This window comes from Calliopsis andreniformis, chromosome 5 (assembly GCF_051401765.1).
Source record: "Calliopsis andreniformis isolate RMS-2024a chromosome 5, iyCalAndr_principal, whole genome shotgun sequence".
Classification (NCBI taxonomy): domain Eukaryota; kingdom Metazoa; phylum Arthropoda; class Insecta; order Hymenoptera; family Andrenidae; genus Calliopsis; species Calliopsis andreniformis.
In genome coordinates this window covers 5,327,268-5,340,475 of record NC_135066.1, presented here as the reverse complement: position 1 = coordinate 5,340,475, position 13,208 = coordinate 5,327,268, and the positions used below count along the sequence as shown (strand labels likewise).

Genomic DNA, 13,208 nt, shown 5'->3' with positions numbered 1-13,208 from the left:
AAGTTTCAGCGATTCTGAGCAAAAATCGAAATGCTGCGAGCGTATTTTCAGTTTAAAGGAGAAAACTGAAGGTGACTGGTTGTGTAACATAGAAAACGGGGTTCGAAGAGGGGCTGGGTGGTTGGACGGTGGATGAAGCGAAAGCAGAAGGAGGACAAGAGGGCAAGGGGACTCTTTTTGTCGGCTAGTCCGACTCGGTTCGCTTCAGTTCGGTTCGCAAGAGCCGTTGCTCGCGGCGGCCACGTCAATTTGTCGAAATTCGTTCCGAATCGTTTTATGTCTGCCACGCAGCGAGACGCGACCCGCTACCATGCGTACACAATGCCTCTGCCCCATAGCGCTACCACACATCCCTGGGTCCCGTTCTCGCGCCGTTCCTTCGATGATTCGTCTCGAGACCTCTAAGGACACATAAAAATTTCTTCCCCATCGGAGCTGCTATTTTTTTCCCTCCTTTTACGCGACCACCGAGAAATCGTTGGCTTCGATTAAAATTAACTGACGATTGGGGATTACCGTTTCAAATTATTTTTCAGTAGATATAATAATATCTACACCTTTCAAAATCATAAATGATCTTCGATTATATTTTATTATCTCATGACCAACTCGTCGAAAAATACGGCACAGTGACTTCGTTTCATTTTATCCATATTGTTAATGTAACCACTTGTCCAACATAATATACCAGTGTATCTGATAATCGTAATGTGAACGATAAAAGGAACGAATAGAGTATCCAGTAATATACTCGAAATGAGGGACCCGTCTATTAGCATAAACCTCACGGATTTCAATTAACGGGAATCGTACAGCTCCGACAACTTTTTTCCCCTCGATAACAAGTGATTTATCGTATCGAGTGGACGAGGGAACACGAATTATTACGTGTCACTTTTTCACTCTCGAGTAGCCTATTCGATGCTACACTTTAAATCACAAACATTAGTTCTCTACCCAGTTGCAATGTAGTTGCACCAGCATCGGCTAATCTTATCTTATCCGGTGATCCTCCTAATGCCGTGGCGACCGTGGCTCGTGTGTAACACGCGCTCGTTCTTCCACGAGAAACACCTTAAAAATATTCTATCGTTGCATTAATAAAAACCACCTAGTCCAGTCGTTATAAAAATCTTTACGATAATTTCCGTATGGCGGCAACTTAATCACTGCTAGGGAATCTTCTTTTTCACAACTGGAACAGGTATATTCTTGCAGTGTTTAATTTGAAAATTATAGTTGAAGTTTATAACTTATTTCTGTACTTAATTAAATGACAATGAGTGAGTATAGGTACCTATACTTTACACTTTATGCTACAACACTTTAATATTTAATACCTACTCGTGCTATCCATATTTCTCTGACTACATCTGTTTTCCTACTAAGGCTACACCATGGTTATTATGATCGTGGTTATCTACTCTTTAATGTTAACACGTAAAGGACATTAGACAGCTTTCCATCTAGTCGCAAAACGGTGTTAACTTTCCCACGGGACAATCGTTCCATTATAACACCGCGGCCACGAAGGAAAGTATCGCAGGCGTTGGAAAAAAGCGACAGCGTGAATTGGGTACAACGAACGAGCCTAGCAGTTGATGGACTGATCAGAGCAGGCAAGAACGCGGTCGATCGGTTGCCGTCGGAGCGCGAAAGGTCCGTTTTACGATGAACAACGGCCAGAGCCGTTCGTTGCTTTCCGATTGAACCGCTTCACGCTGAATTTCGCTTCTTCTGCCAGCGGTGGTCCGTGTTAATTGCGTCCTCGTAGCGTTAACAGGCTACCCTGCACCGAGATAAGAAAGGGAAACATCGTTTTGTAACCCGTGGAAAAAGAAAATTTCACTTTATTTTTCTCCCAGGAATATCCTAGCAATTCAATCTCATTTTTATATGAACCAGTAGCAGTCGATCCGAGTCTCTCAATCGAAGAATTTGTTCACGGAGAACGCGTAACGCGAGATAATTTCCTTCAGACACGTTTTTGCCCTCGAACACGCGTCTCGCTCGATAGCACTCGCGAAAAGTTATTTTCGCTAGCTTTTGCCCGTGCCTTGCTTCTCCTCTTTAATCGTTTTTTAATCAACAGTATCGCTGACTGATCGGCCGATTAATTTATTGCGCAGAGATAATGCTCTTGTACGGCAGCAGCTGGGAATAAATCAGCAGCAGTCGAAAATGAAACGGGACTTCGACTGCGTTAATTAATGTGCCGATGGCGGTCCTCGCGAAACGCAGCCTTCTCTTACTTGCCTCGCAAGAGAGAAGCGATACGCGATCGCCAGGTCCCGCCCGGTTTTCGCCATTTTCGACTACGCCTTTATCATGCCCTCTCCTTCTAACACTCTGCCTTTCTTTTATGTTACAGACACCCCTTGTTCCCGCTGCTCGCGCTGATCTTCGAGAAGTGCGAGCTGGCGACGTGTACACCACGTGAACCAGGTGTCGCGGGCGGCGATGTGTGCTCGTCTGAGAGCTTCAACGAGGACATTGCTGTTTTCTCCAAGCAGGTGAGTTTCTGACTGATCAATAATGAATTGATCTTAGAATAAGTATTTATAGTGAAGAGTTGATGCTGAAACTACTAGAACACTTAATACGAAAAAAGCAGAGTAGGGAATTTTTCATATAGCTTGAAAACTTTATTCGGGTTCCAAGTTCATACTTTTAATATTTCTCACTTTAGTGCAACTAGAGACATTAAGATGAGTATAAGGAATTGTGCGTAGTGACTTGAGTGTATATGAAAGTAGTTTCGATAGTTCCAGCGCTGACTCTCGATTGGTAGAATGAAGTCAAAGTACCCTCTCTAAATGTTCTCTCCAAACGTCATATCTCACTGGCAACAGTTCGCTTTAAGTAGACCTGTGTTGGAGCCTGGTGTTAGAAAGTTGCCGAGGTATTTTGAAATTCACTTTTGCAATCCAGTAAGAATCGTCCAGTAGTCGTTTCACGTATCACTGAGTGACTCGTCGCATTCTCAGCTATCAATCGAAAACAAATCTGACAAAAACCGGCGGTGGTTCAGAGGAATCTATAGGACGTTTCAACCTGTTGAAAAAAGTCAGAAGATTATACGGTATCAGGGTCGCGACGGCTGCCTCCGAGAACCAGGGGAATCTCATTACCTTTCCTAGAGAGACAAAAAGAGAACAGGTAACGGGTCAGAAAAGAATTCCGCGGTTTCCCTAATTCCAGTTGATGCGTTGTCGCGCAGCCGTTTCGTGAGGGAATGTAGGAAGGGTCCCGGGGGCCCGGTGTGATTTCGAGCAGTCCTCAAATGAGTCACGTTCGTGTTTCTGCCTCTCTCCCTCGTTGGGACGGATTCGTGGACGCGACGCGCTCGGGGTCCGAATGGACGACTCTCGTGGGACTTCCACCAGGAACGCCGATGACGAGGCGATCGTGGAGCGATCGTGGAGCGATCGTTTGGGCCCGTGTTGCTGTACAGACACGACCAACGAGCCGGAAGAAGACCTCTTGCTCGCGTTGTTCTCGCGGCGGTCCTCTTTCTTCTCCACTCCCCCTCTTGCCGCGCCCCGTTTCTCTTTTTCCTCTTTCACTTCTCACTACGGTAACTCACCTGAGGCGAGTCCTCCCAAGGACACGCGTAGGTAATCGGAGAACCCATATACGCGGCCGTGTGCCGCGAAACGATTTCGGGCCTTTTAAAAACACACGCCGTCTACGGTCCCCGGGCACCGTGGTGGATCGCTTCGAGAGCACGTTCAGGTAGACGTCGGTGGTCGTTTCGGTGTACCTTCCTGGAAGCTGATCGATTTGTCTTTCGAACTTTCGATTTTCGGACCGATGGGAAAGATCTCGGTTCTGAAGAGTAGCTGGATGTTCAGGCCTTGTTTATTTTCAAATTTCTACGCCTGGTATACCATTGGTTCGAAAATATAGGTAGACAATAAACAAGTAGTCCTCTGTGGCAGTACAGTAGTATACTTTTTTAGTTGATTATATGGAGAATACTGTTTCAAAAGATCTCAAGAAGCACAAATGGTTTAGAGTTTTTGTCCTTAGAAACAAAGCTTAAGTCGAGTCGACAGAACGTACCATAAAAATGTCGGCTAGTCGATGCTAATGAATGCAGCACATTTAGATTGAGGGGATATCGGTGTATATGTGTATCGTAGAGTTAGATAGCCACGCTGTTATCTTTGCATAAAATAGCACTTCTGCCTTCGCTCAAGTATCTTCCAACTTCGACCGTGTACTAATTGTTTAAGCAATTCCATGTATTAGTAATGCGATTTCGTGCTTCCTTTTTATTTCACGCGAGCCACTCTCTTGCCGGGAGAATCTAGTTACGAATCTGTAATATCTAAATATAGGAGCGTCGGTAACACAGTAGCAACTGGCTCGGGCAACGCTATTGCAAGATAACGATAAGAGTTAAGCCTCGAAACGCGAGGTGGGATAAGGTGCGTCGAGTACTTAGTCCCGGGTCTTAATGCGACTCTGCGTCAGGTTGATACCCGAAAAAGATTTGACGTGCTGAGACGCGTAGCAGACGTTTGGAGGGCGATGTCGATCTCGATCGATGCGAAAGATATTTCTGGTAATTTCGAAGTAAATGGCCTTTGATCAGAGTGAGAGGGAACAAGCTGGACTTGTTGAAAAATACAAGATAGAATGAAACGTGAAAAATTTCAGCACCAAGTCTATAGAAAGGAAAAAAGGGAAGCATGAATTGAAATTCAAATCTTTAATCAGGCAGAAAAGCAGATTTATCATTTAATTACAAGAATAAAGAAAGTAAAATAGATTGAATGAAGAATACAAATTCTAGATATTGTTAGGTATATTCAAATCTTTGATAATACAAAAAGAGTAAGTCAAACACGCAAATATCGCTGACACTACTAATCCCGATCACGAACTAACTAAAAAAGAAAAAGTGAATGAAAAGATAACCGCAGGGAATCTCCGAACGCCCGTGACTCGATATCAAAATTCATTATCTGCGTCGAGAGGGGAACGCAGGGGTAAACGGTCGTCCCCCCTCGACAATTTGTTTATCCGCTCCGGGGGTCGGCGCGTAATCTCTGAATTAGCGGGACACGTTCAATGTTGAGCACACACGGTCGACTTCCTCGTTGCGTTCCTGAGGACTCGTGACCTCGAGTCGATCTCGAGGAGGATACTCCTAGGGAAAAATGACGCGTCATCGTGTTCCAAACGGTTCGTCAGGAATTATTTCGCTTGGTCGATAAGGTGAATGAGACGGGTGGCCTACGAGTGACGGCTTGAACGTTGGATCGACGTGGAAACGAGGAAAAAGTTGGAGCAAAAGGCAGCGCAATTTACCGGGTTGCTGTTACGCGGCAATACACGCTCATAGAAACGCTGCATAGAACCGCCGGGTATATGGTACTTTTTGCTTCTTCGAGCCTCGTACCTCTCGTAATCCTATGCGCCTTATTAAGATGCAAATGTCATGTCAATTTCGCAATTCTAACGGACTCTCCGTGAGTACGCGTTCGGGAAGCTGTCTCTTTCTCCCTCTCTCACTCGCGCGCGTGCATAATGTCGACATGCCGCGGATAAGTAACAGAACGACCAAGGAACTAGAGAATTGCCAGCGATACTCCGAGAAAGACAGCCTCTAGTTTAGATTCGAGGACCATCGCGGGAAAGTGTTTTCCATCGGGGAGTGTCATTGAGTCGTCTAGGAAAAAGGTTCGAACGACGATTGCTTGCGATGTACGTGGCTCTATGGCTGTCGTCGCGGCCAGAAAGGCACAGATTACACGGCCGATTATCAGCGCGAATCCGCGCCGCCTCGCCCACTCGTCCTTTATTTCCCATCGATCTGTCGACTCGATGGTCTAAGGAGCCTGTTCTACAGGGTACTTCAAAAGGTTCGAATAAAGATGTTATTGAAGAAGTTCCACGAATAGACTTAGATTGATCTGACCAACACAAAATTACTGTAAATGATGTAGGTCATTCTAGATGCATTGTGATGAAACGAAAAAAAATCACGCATAGTATATAAATGAGAAATTCAGCGGAACAGATTAGGGTTAAGAGAGATACTTCACTGACTCTGTATAGCTTTATTTGTGTAGTTCTTCATACAAGAGAAGAGACTAGGACCAATTGGACCCACATGCCTTTCAAATTCTTCATATCTACTGCCCTGTAAAGGACAGACCCAATCTCGACCACCCATTTTGAAGCTCCCTGTACATGCAATCAGCCGGGGCTAAGCCGAGTGTACCCACTATGCGCGTACCGCGAAACGGTTACACGTGAAAAGATAAGCAGGTGACAATCCTCTTGCGGTGGTATCGAGGCGTGTCTGTCGCTGTTCCGAGCCCTTTTACCCTGCGCACCCCGTCGAGCCACGAACTTAGGGCCGTGCGCGACAAAAGGGCCGCGCGCGCGTACGGATTATACTCCGCATTTCATTTTAGCGTTGCGTGCGCGGCAGGAGCGGGGCATGCGCGATGGCAACTCGCATCGAGGCGGCGCATGCGCAGTCTCAGTCGCGGCACGACCACCGTCGAGTCGTGAGAAGCGGCGAACCGTGGCGATCGAGCTGCCGCGCGATGCTCCGAGGGGCGGGAGAGGGCAGAAGGGGTGGCTCGAGGAGCCGGTGGAGCGCTGCTCATTTTCTGCCATTGTAAATTGATCTATTCAATGGGGCCCCGGCATTATCCCGTGCGGTCCACGCATCGTGTGCCCTATGGGGCCTCGATGCATTCCACACGCGAGACCGAGCCCGCTCTCCCGCTCTCCCGCTCTCCCGCTCCCTTTTTGCCCGCTCGCCTCGGGACCGTCGGCTCTTTCGGCTCTTCGGGGCTCTGCCTGCGACGCAGCAACGCGGACCAGCGTCCCGCTGCGCCGCGTTACGCGCGCATTGTTGTGCCCCTTTTTTACCAGATGGATCCGACCGTCCCAGTTTTCGTGCGCCCCGGCGCTCCGCTGCGAAAATTTCGCTCTCGTCCTGGCGTCCCGGCGCGCCACGTTGCGCTTCGCTGCGTCCAAATTAATCGCTCGAGCCGTCCAAAGGAGCATCGGCGAGGGCCACTTTGCGGGGACCCGCTTGACGAAATTTTTATCACTTTGGATGATGAGCTGTACTCCCAGTGTGAAGGTTAAGATAGGGTGAAGTATCAGTAATGGATAGAAATTCATATTCTTGTCTTTTGAAAAGTATTGCCACTAATGCGCTCCCGAGGACGTCTCACAATTTAACTGCGGTAGATTTTCGTCAATTTCAAGCTAGACTCTTAATCTCAAGTTAAATTCGTATAAAGGGTTGATTACTAGGTATGTGTAGGGTTTCTAGGCTGTTATAATTCTAACACTACTTACATCAAGTGGCGATAATATTCAAGTCTACCAAAAATCTCCCGCGAACCATAAAGAGCTGATCCTCGATCCGAGTCCAGCGAAGGAGCGTAAGTCGCTCACGCTGACGTAAGCCTTCCAGTAATCGTGTCACCAGAAACGGCCGAGGGTCCGAGCGAAGAGAGCGTAGGTCGAGGCTGCCAAAACTGTACCCACGTGGGCGTGATGGCCCTCCCGATGTCAGTGGCGACGGATCTGCGCGGTGTCAGGCTCGTGAAGAAGGCTATGAAAGGAGACGAGCGGGACATCGGCGGGCAAGGACCCGTTGGGATTTATTGACGCAATTAGAATGCACCTCCGGGGGCATTAAACCCTTGTAAAACGTTGGCCCCCGCACTGACAGCCTGACTAATGCGAGACGAGCTCGTCCCCGCGCACGCTACCTGCTTTTCCACCTCGGAGGTGCGGACACCGTTGCCTATGAATTCTCGCGTTCGCTTTTTTGTGCCCGGGGGGAGAAACGCGTGCAGGCGGCTCGCGTCGCTGCAATCATCGCTCGGGGGATCGTAAAAAACTCGTTGAAAGAAGATATGCAGGCGATGGGAAGACTGTTTACGCGAACGATTTTTTAACGATTCGTGTCCCGATAACGCCGAGCTGCCTTCTTCCCTCCTCCCTCGGCTCGAGGGACAGTGTAAACACGCCCAAAGCCGGATTATCATAATCGCGATAACGACGCTGCGACGTTTCTCTTTTGTCGACCACTTATCTATGTCGCTACCAATTTTCCTCGCGAGCGTTCCCTGTCACCGAGTCTCGTCGATGCGGGAAACGTTGAATCGACCCGCGGTTTAGTGGCCGTTTTATTGGTCGTCTACGAATCGGCGCAATTAAAAGCGATTACGTGCGCAGGATTCCTTCGCGCAGCGGCAGGTTGAGCGATCCAGGTCGCGATACGGGTCTATCGGTGCTCGACGAACGGCGCATCGGCTCGATTCGGAGCTAATTAACGAAACGAAACTCGCGCGAGGAAGCTGATGGCCAGCTCGACCCGAGTTTATCCCGTGGCGCGCTACAGAGACCGTTGGACCGGTTTCGCGGCGTTGTTCCTTCTGTTGTCGTCGACGAATTGTCTGTTCGCTGACCTGCTCAGCCTCGAACGGTTTCTGCGCTTTGTTTGCGCGCCTCTCTGTTCTTCACCTGGCGGCCCTTCTCACTGTTCTAATCGGGCCATCGTTTATTCGTTATCTCTTCGTGTCGGCACGCGCTTCTGTCGTTACAGATGGAGTTGGGGCTCTGGCATGCTGGGACTATTATGGGGTTTGTTAGAGGATGAGCAGAGTTTAAGGATTTGGTGGTTCGGAGGCAATAGATAAATGGATAGATAGGTTGATGAATGTGGTGAATAGGTGAGGACTTTTATGAATTCGAGTTAAGAGTAATATATAACATCAGTTGAAGATATTAGAGGGGGTTGAATGTACTTCCCTAAGTAATGAAGGAAAGTTCTACAGGTCTGATAATTACACCTCGAATTGCATACAAGTATATAAAATTAAATCAGTATATCTATATTATCACTGTACAGTAATTATCAGAAAATAATTCTAATGAGTAGCTGTTGATTACGAGTCTTACATGCACAATGATAGGCACTTCTTCAAAAGTTAAATAGGTAGTAGATTTTTATGTAATTCGAGATATACAAACATGCCTGTCATTTATATATCTACAAATCGAATTAGCATCGAATTGTATTAAATTGCAAGCGAAGGAAATACCTCAGGTCCGTATCAGAGTATCTTAACGATTCTGTAGGCGATATCAAGATTAGTATAAAGCAGTCTCGTCATTAAGCTACGCCTCTTCCTCAGTCCAGGCCATCATTGCAAATGCAGTCTTCCGCTTCCCATCACCGTAATTAAATTGCCCTCTACAGTCCACCATAAACAAGATTTCCCTTTACAACCCTCGCAATCGTGCTCGTCGGATTAACTCCAACTCCTGCGATTTTCGCGCGTTCTTCAGCTAGCCGTGACACCTTCCCTCAAGGTTTACAGCCTCAAGGTTTGGTCAGTTCACCAATTAGGATCCTCCTGAAGTCAAGGTCCCCGGAGAAAGTCAAGACGCGGAAACTCGTATCCCTCAGAAGCAATGAATACACCCTTGTCCCAAAGGTACTCGCTGGTTGTTCGACAAGCTCTGGTATATTGTTTTACTGCGTCCACGTGCTTTCTCGAGGCCTCCACGAGGAAAGGACCATTCCACGGGACGATTCAGGGCTTTCAAGCGGAGGTGCCGTAAAGTTTACGCGGGATGCAATTCGTTTTACTGCGTCGGAGACAATCGTTCGCTCCTCGTCCAACGACCCAGGCGCTCTTAACCGCGACGAGCAGTTTATGTTAACGTCTCTCCGCTCTCTAGCGTCTCAAAAAATTATATAATTCCTCGACGACGCTCGTGGCAGCGGATCGAAGGATAGAGGCTTCAGGCCAGAGACGAGGGCTGAAGAAACAGCAGGCGGAGGCCAGCTGCTTTGCGAGTATATCTCTCGGCAGGATCGTCGCACACACGAAGAGCTCGACGCCAGGGCGTCGTCGGTGCTAAGCGTTGGTCCTGAGCAGACGCGCGTGCCCAGAACGCCGGCTATTCTCTAAATATTATCGCACAATATTTTTATCCCACGAGTTGGTTACACGGCTCCTCCGCGGAAACTCGAGGCGGCTCGTCTATTGGATATTTATTTTTCTCCGAGTTCGCCTCCTCTTCCACGGACTTTAAATATTACACAGGGCTCGTTTATATCTCCAAATCGGTGCTCGGAACGATTGGAATTCGGTCGCGGAAGAAAGTCCAGCATCTTCTCGCACAAGCGCGTATTTTCGGGTTCATTCACGCCGCGGGACGCGCGATAAATACAGACGATCTCGAATATTTAACGGCGTTGAGCAGCGACGGATTAATAGCGCTCTCGTATTGCTTTATACATATGTATAGCCTCGATTAGCTGTCACTCGGCCTGCGCCTTCGTTCTGTCGCTCCTCTAATCGAAATGATACGCCGTTTAAGCTGGCTTCGGTAGAGGGAAGACACTTTCACCTGGGCACGCGCTGGCCTGGCAAGAAAAATTATGGTCCCCCTGGTAACCTCGACGCTACTATGGCTTAACCCCTTTCGTCAGAGTAAAGACGTCGAAATTGCCGCTAATAGTAATAGAAATCGCGTGAGGGAAACGAAAGATGCGGGTTCGAGGGGGCAAAGGGAGACACAGGGGCTGTTTACAATTTGTAATCGGCGTGGCTACCTGCGCGGCAGCTAGGTCGCTCTGGGATCATCGAAAAAGCACGGTGACAGGACACCCTGCAAGAACTAGCTCCCCCCTGCGAAGAGTTGACAGTATTTTTGTTCACCGTATGAGACGCCTTCATTACCTATACACTCCGATGCGAGAGGAACTCCCATTCAGAATTCAGGCTCATGAATACGTAAGGTCCCGGTTCTCAGAATTCTCGGCTCTGTTTCATACAGCCGAGAGGGTAACCTCTTTTCTTCTGCCGATCCTGATTCGATTTTTGTCTTCTGACTCGGTCTTTTCGGTGGGTCTCTTGGTGATTGTACCGGGGAGGGGGTATGTTGACACCTGAGGGCGGTGTTTGTCAGGAGGTTGGGGTTTGGGTGGGGTCGAAACGTGCCGTGGGAGGGGTTGAAGATTGTTTTAATATTATAATGTGGTCGTGAGGCTGATAGGGTCATTGCCGTTCCATGAGTACAGGAAGTTCACAATTTTCCAATTTACTAATCCCATTAAGCCGCTTATGGATGTTTTTCCTACCTATTAAGTATACAAAATTAAGGATATAATTTAATTTTGAAATTAAGGGAGTTAAGTAATGTATTATGTTCTATATATATGCGAGAGGTTGACTTCATTCTACCAATCAAATAGATCAATTCAGAATTCAGAAGCAGAGGAGTTTTCATCTGATTTTATGGATCAAAGTACCCATCACCAGCCCCCCAAAAAAGATAACTGCTTGTTATAGAGAAACACCATATACTACAACAAAATGGAGAAGGATTCCATTTGTTCCATACTCAGGTTAAACCTACTCAGCTTCTATAAACTCGAAGATCTCGAGAAAAATATAATAAATTTCCCCCCGAAACCCTGAAAGCACGAAAACAATCAGGGTCAGTGATGAGAACGCAGTTGGATCTCGCAAGAATGTTAACGACTCGTCGTCGCGAAGAGGAGCAGTTCCCTAATCAGATCGACGCGATTCGGTGTCGCGGTAGCATAATCATCACCCTCTGTTGAATTCCACGGGATTAACCAGCATCACGGTCGCATCACGGTCGCATCGAGATTTGTCGTTCGTCTCGTTTTTTCTCCCGCCCTTTTGGCCGCGCGTCCTCGTCAGCAAGAAGTCTCATCGTCCAATTAAGAGAGCGAGCGACAACCAGTCTCTCTCCCAGACGCGTTTCGTTTCCATTCTGATCGGCGCTTAGCGGCGCCATGGAAATGGCTAAGAAATCCCCCGATTCGTCCGTTCCTCTCGTCTTCCTCGTTGGCTCGGTGCTCGTCCAGAGAATTCCATCGCGTTCACCGACGCGTTTCCGTTTTCTGTACGTACGAATTGAACGGTGGGGGTCCAATTAAGAGGAAGCACGCGAAGGAAATCGCTCAGAGAAAGACCGGCTGGAACGACGAGCCGTGGGCAGCCGGAGGCAGCCGGAGGGCGAGGAGAGGGAAGGGCGAAAAGGTGAAAGAGACAAAGCGATAAAGAGAGCGGCAGAGCCGAACGAGTGGAAGCGCGAGGGAGACAGAGGAATATGGTTCGTTCTGTGCGTATGCGGCCGCTCGAGATACGATCGTCCCCTATAGTTTTAATACCGCAATTACCACCGAGTCTAATTATCAAAGCTCTTACCTGTGCGCTCGTGTGTTACAGATCAGACAAGAGAAACCCTACTACATCGCGGATCCGGAGGTGGACTCGCTGGTGAGTATTTCCTTATTTGCGCTGTCGTCGCGACGTAAAACCGTCCGCACCCTCTCCCGTCCCGCCTTTCAAGGAGATCCTCCGCCTAGGTATAACGACGCTCGCCCCGCTTGCGTGTAATCGTTCAATTTTATCTGACGATCGCGCCAGGATACGTTCGAACGCGCGCTGGCCACCCGGCGTGTTCGTTTTGAAGGATGACGATGGAAAAGTTGCCTGGTCGACTCGGCGCCGGGACGGGAAGCGTTTAATTGTCGGTGGAAATTACGGGAAGCCAGGACGCGCCCCGTGGAAAATCTAACCGGACGAGGCGTTGATGCTTCCTTGAACACGCGGACGCGTTTCCTTTTGGAGATGTTCGATCGACCCGAGTCACTTCTTTGCGATGAGTCTGCTTGTTCGTTCAGCAGGTTTTACAGCTGGAAAACTAAGATACCTATAGATTCTTACTTTTGTATCCTAGAAAGTAAGAAGTTTATATGCTTTGACAGATAGAATTGAAAGTTGCTTTTGGGTCGAGTTGAGATGATTATCATCTTTCGAGGTTTAGAGAGAAAATTACCTATTATTTAGTAGATATATATTTCCTAATTTTCGAGAAGCTTAGAGTATTCTATATTGAACAGGTGAACCTAGATTTACCTAGGTGGTTAACCTCTTCAATCTAAAGTATCTATACAAATATGTGTATCGTACCTCTCAGAAAGGCTACTAATTAAAAAATTCGTTTCGCTACTGCTCCGATTTTCATTTGATCCAGTAAATCTTTCAGCTATTCTAACGCTCGTAATTAGAAGAAAGAAACAGTTGGGTCTTGTTGTTCCACGCCTTTGTTTCCTCGCCGCAGGTCGGCAGCCATTCGAATGGCAGACCTTCGAAACACCGGAGGAAGAA

The 13,208-nt window shown here is 47.8% G+C and overlaps 1 protein-coding gene across 3 annotated transcripts in view; it reads left to right on the top strand.

The window, feature by feature from the left end:
• Hth (Meis homeobox homothorax) overlaps positions 1-13,208 on the top strand; it is a 392,475-nt gene that overhangs the window by 14,446 nt on the left and 364,821 nt on the right. For all 3 annotated transcript variants that reach the window (XM_076379358.1, XM_076379359.1, XM_076379357.1), the window contains exons 3-4: positions 2,372-2,513; positions 12,264-12,314. In XM_076379358.1, coding sequence (XP_076235473.1) covers positions 2,372-2,513; positions 12,264-12,314 — 193 coding nt within the window. The remainder of the gene's footprint in view (positions 1-2,371; positions 2,514-12,263; positions 12,315-13,208) is intronic.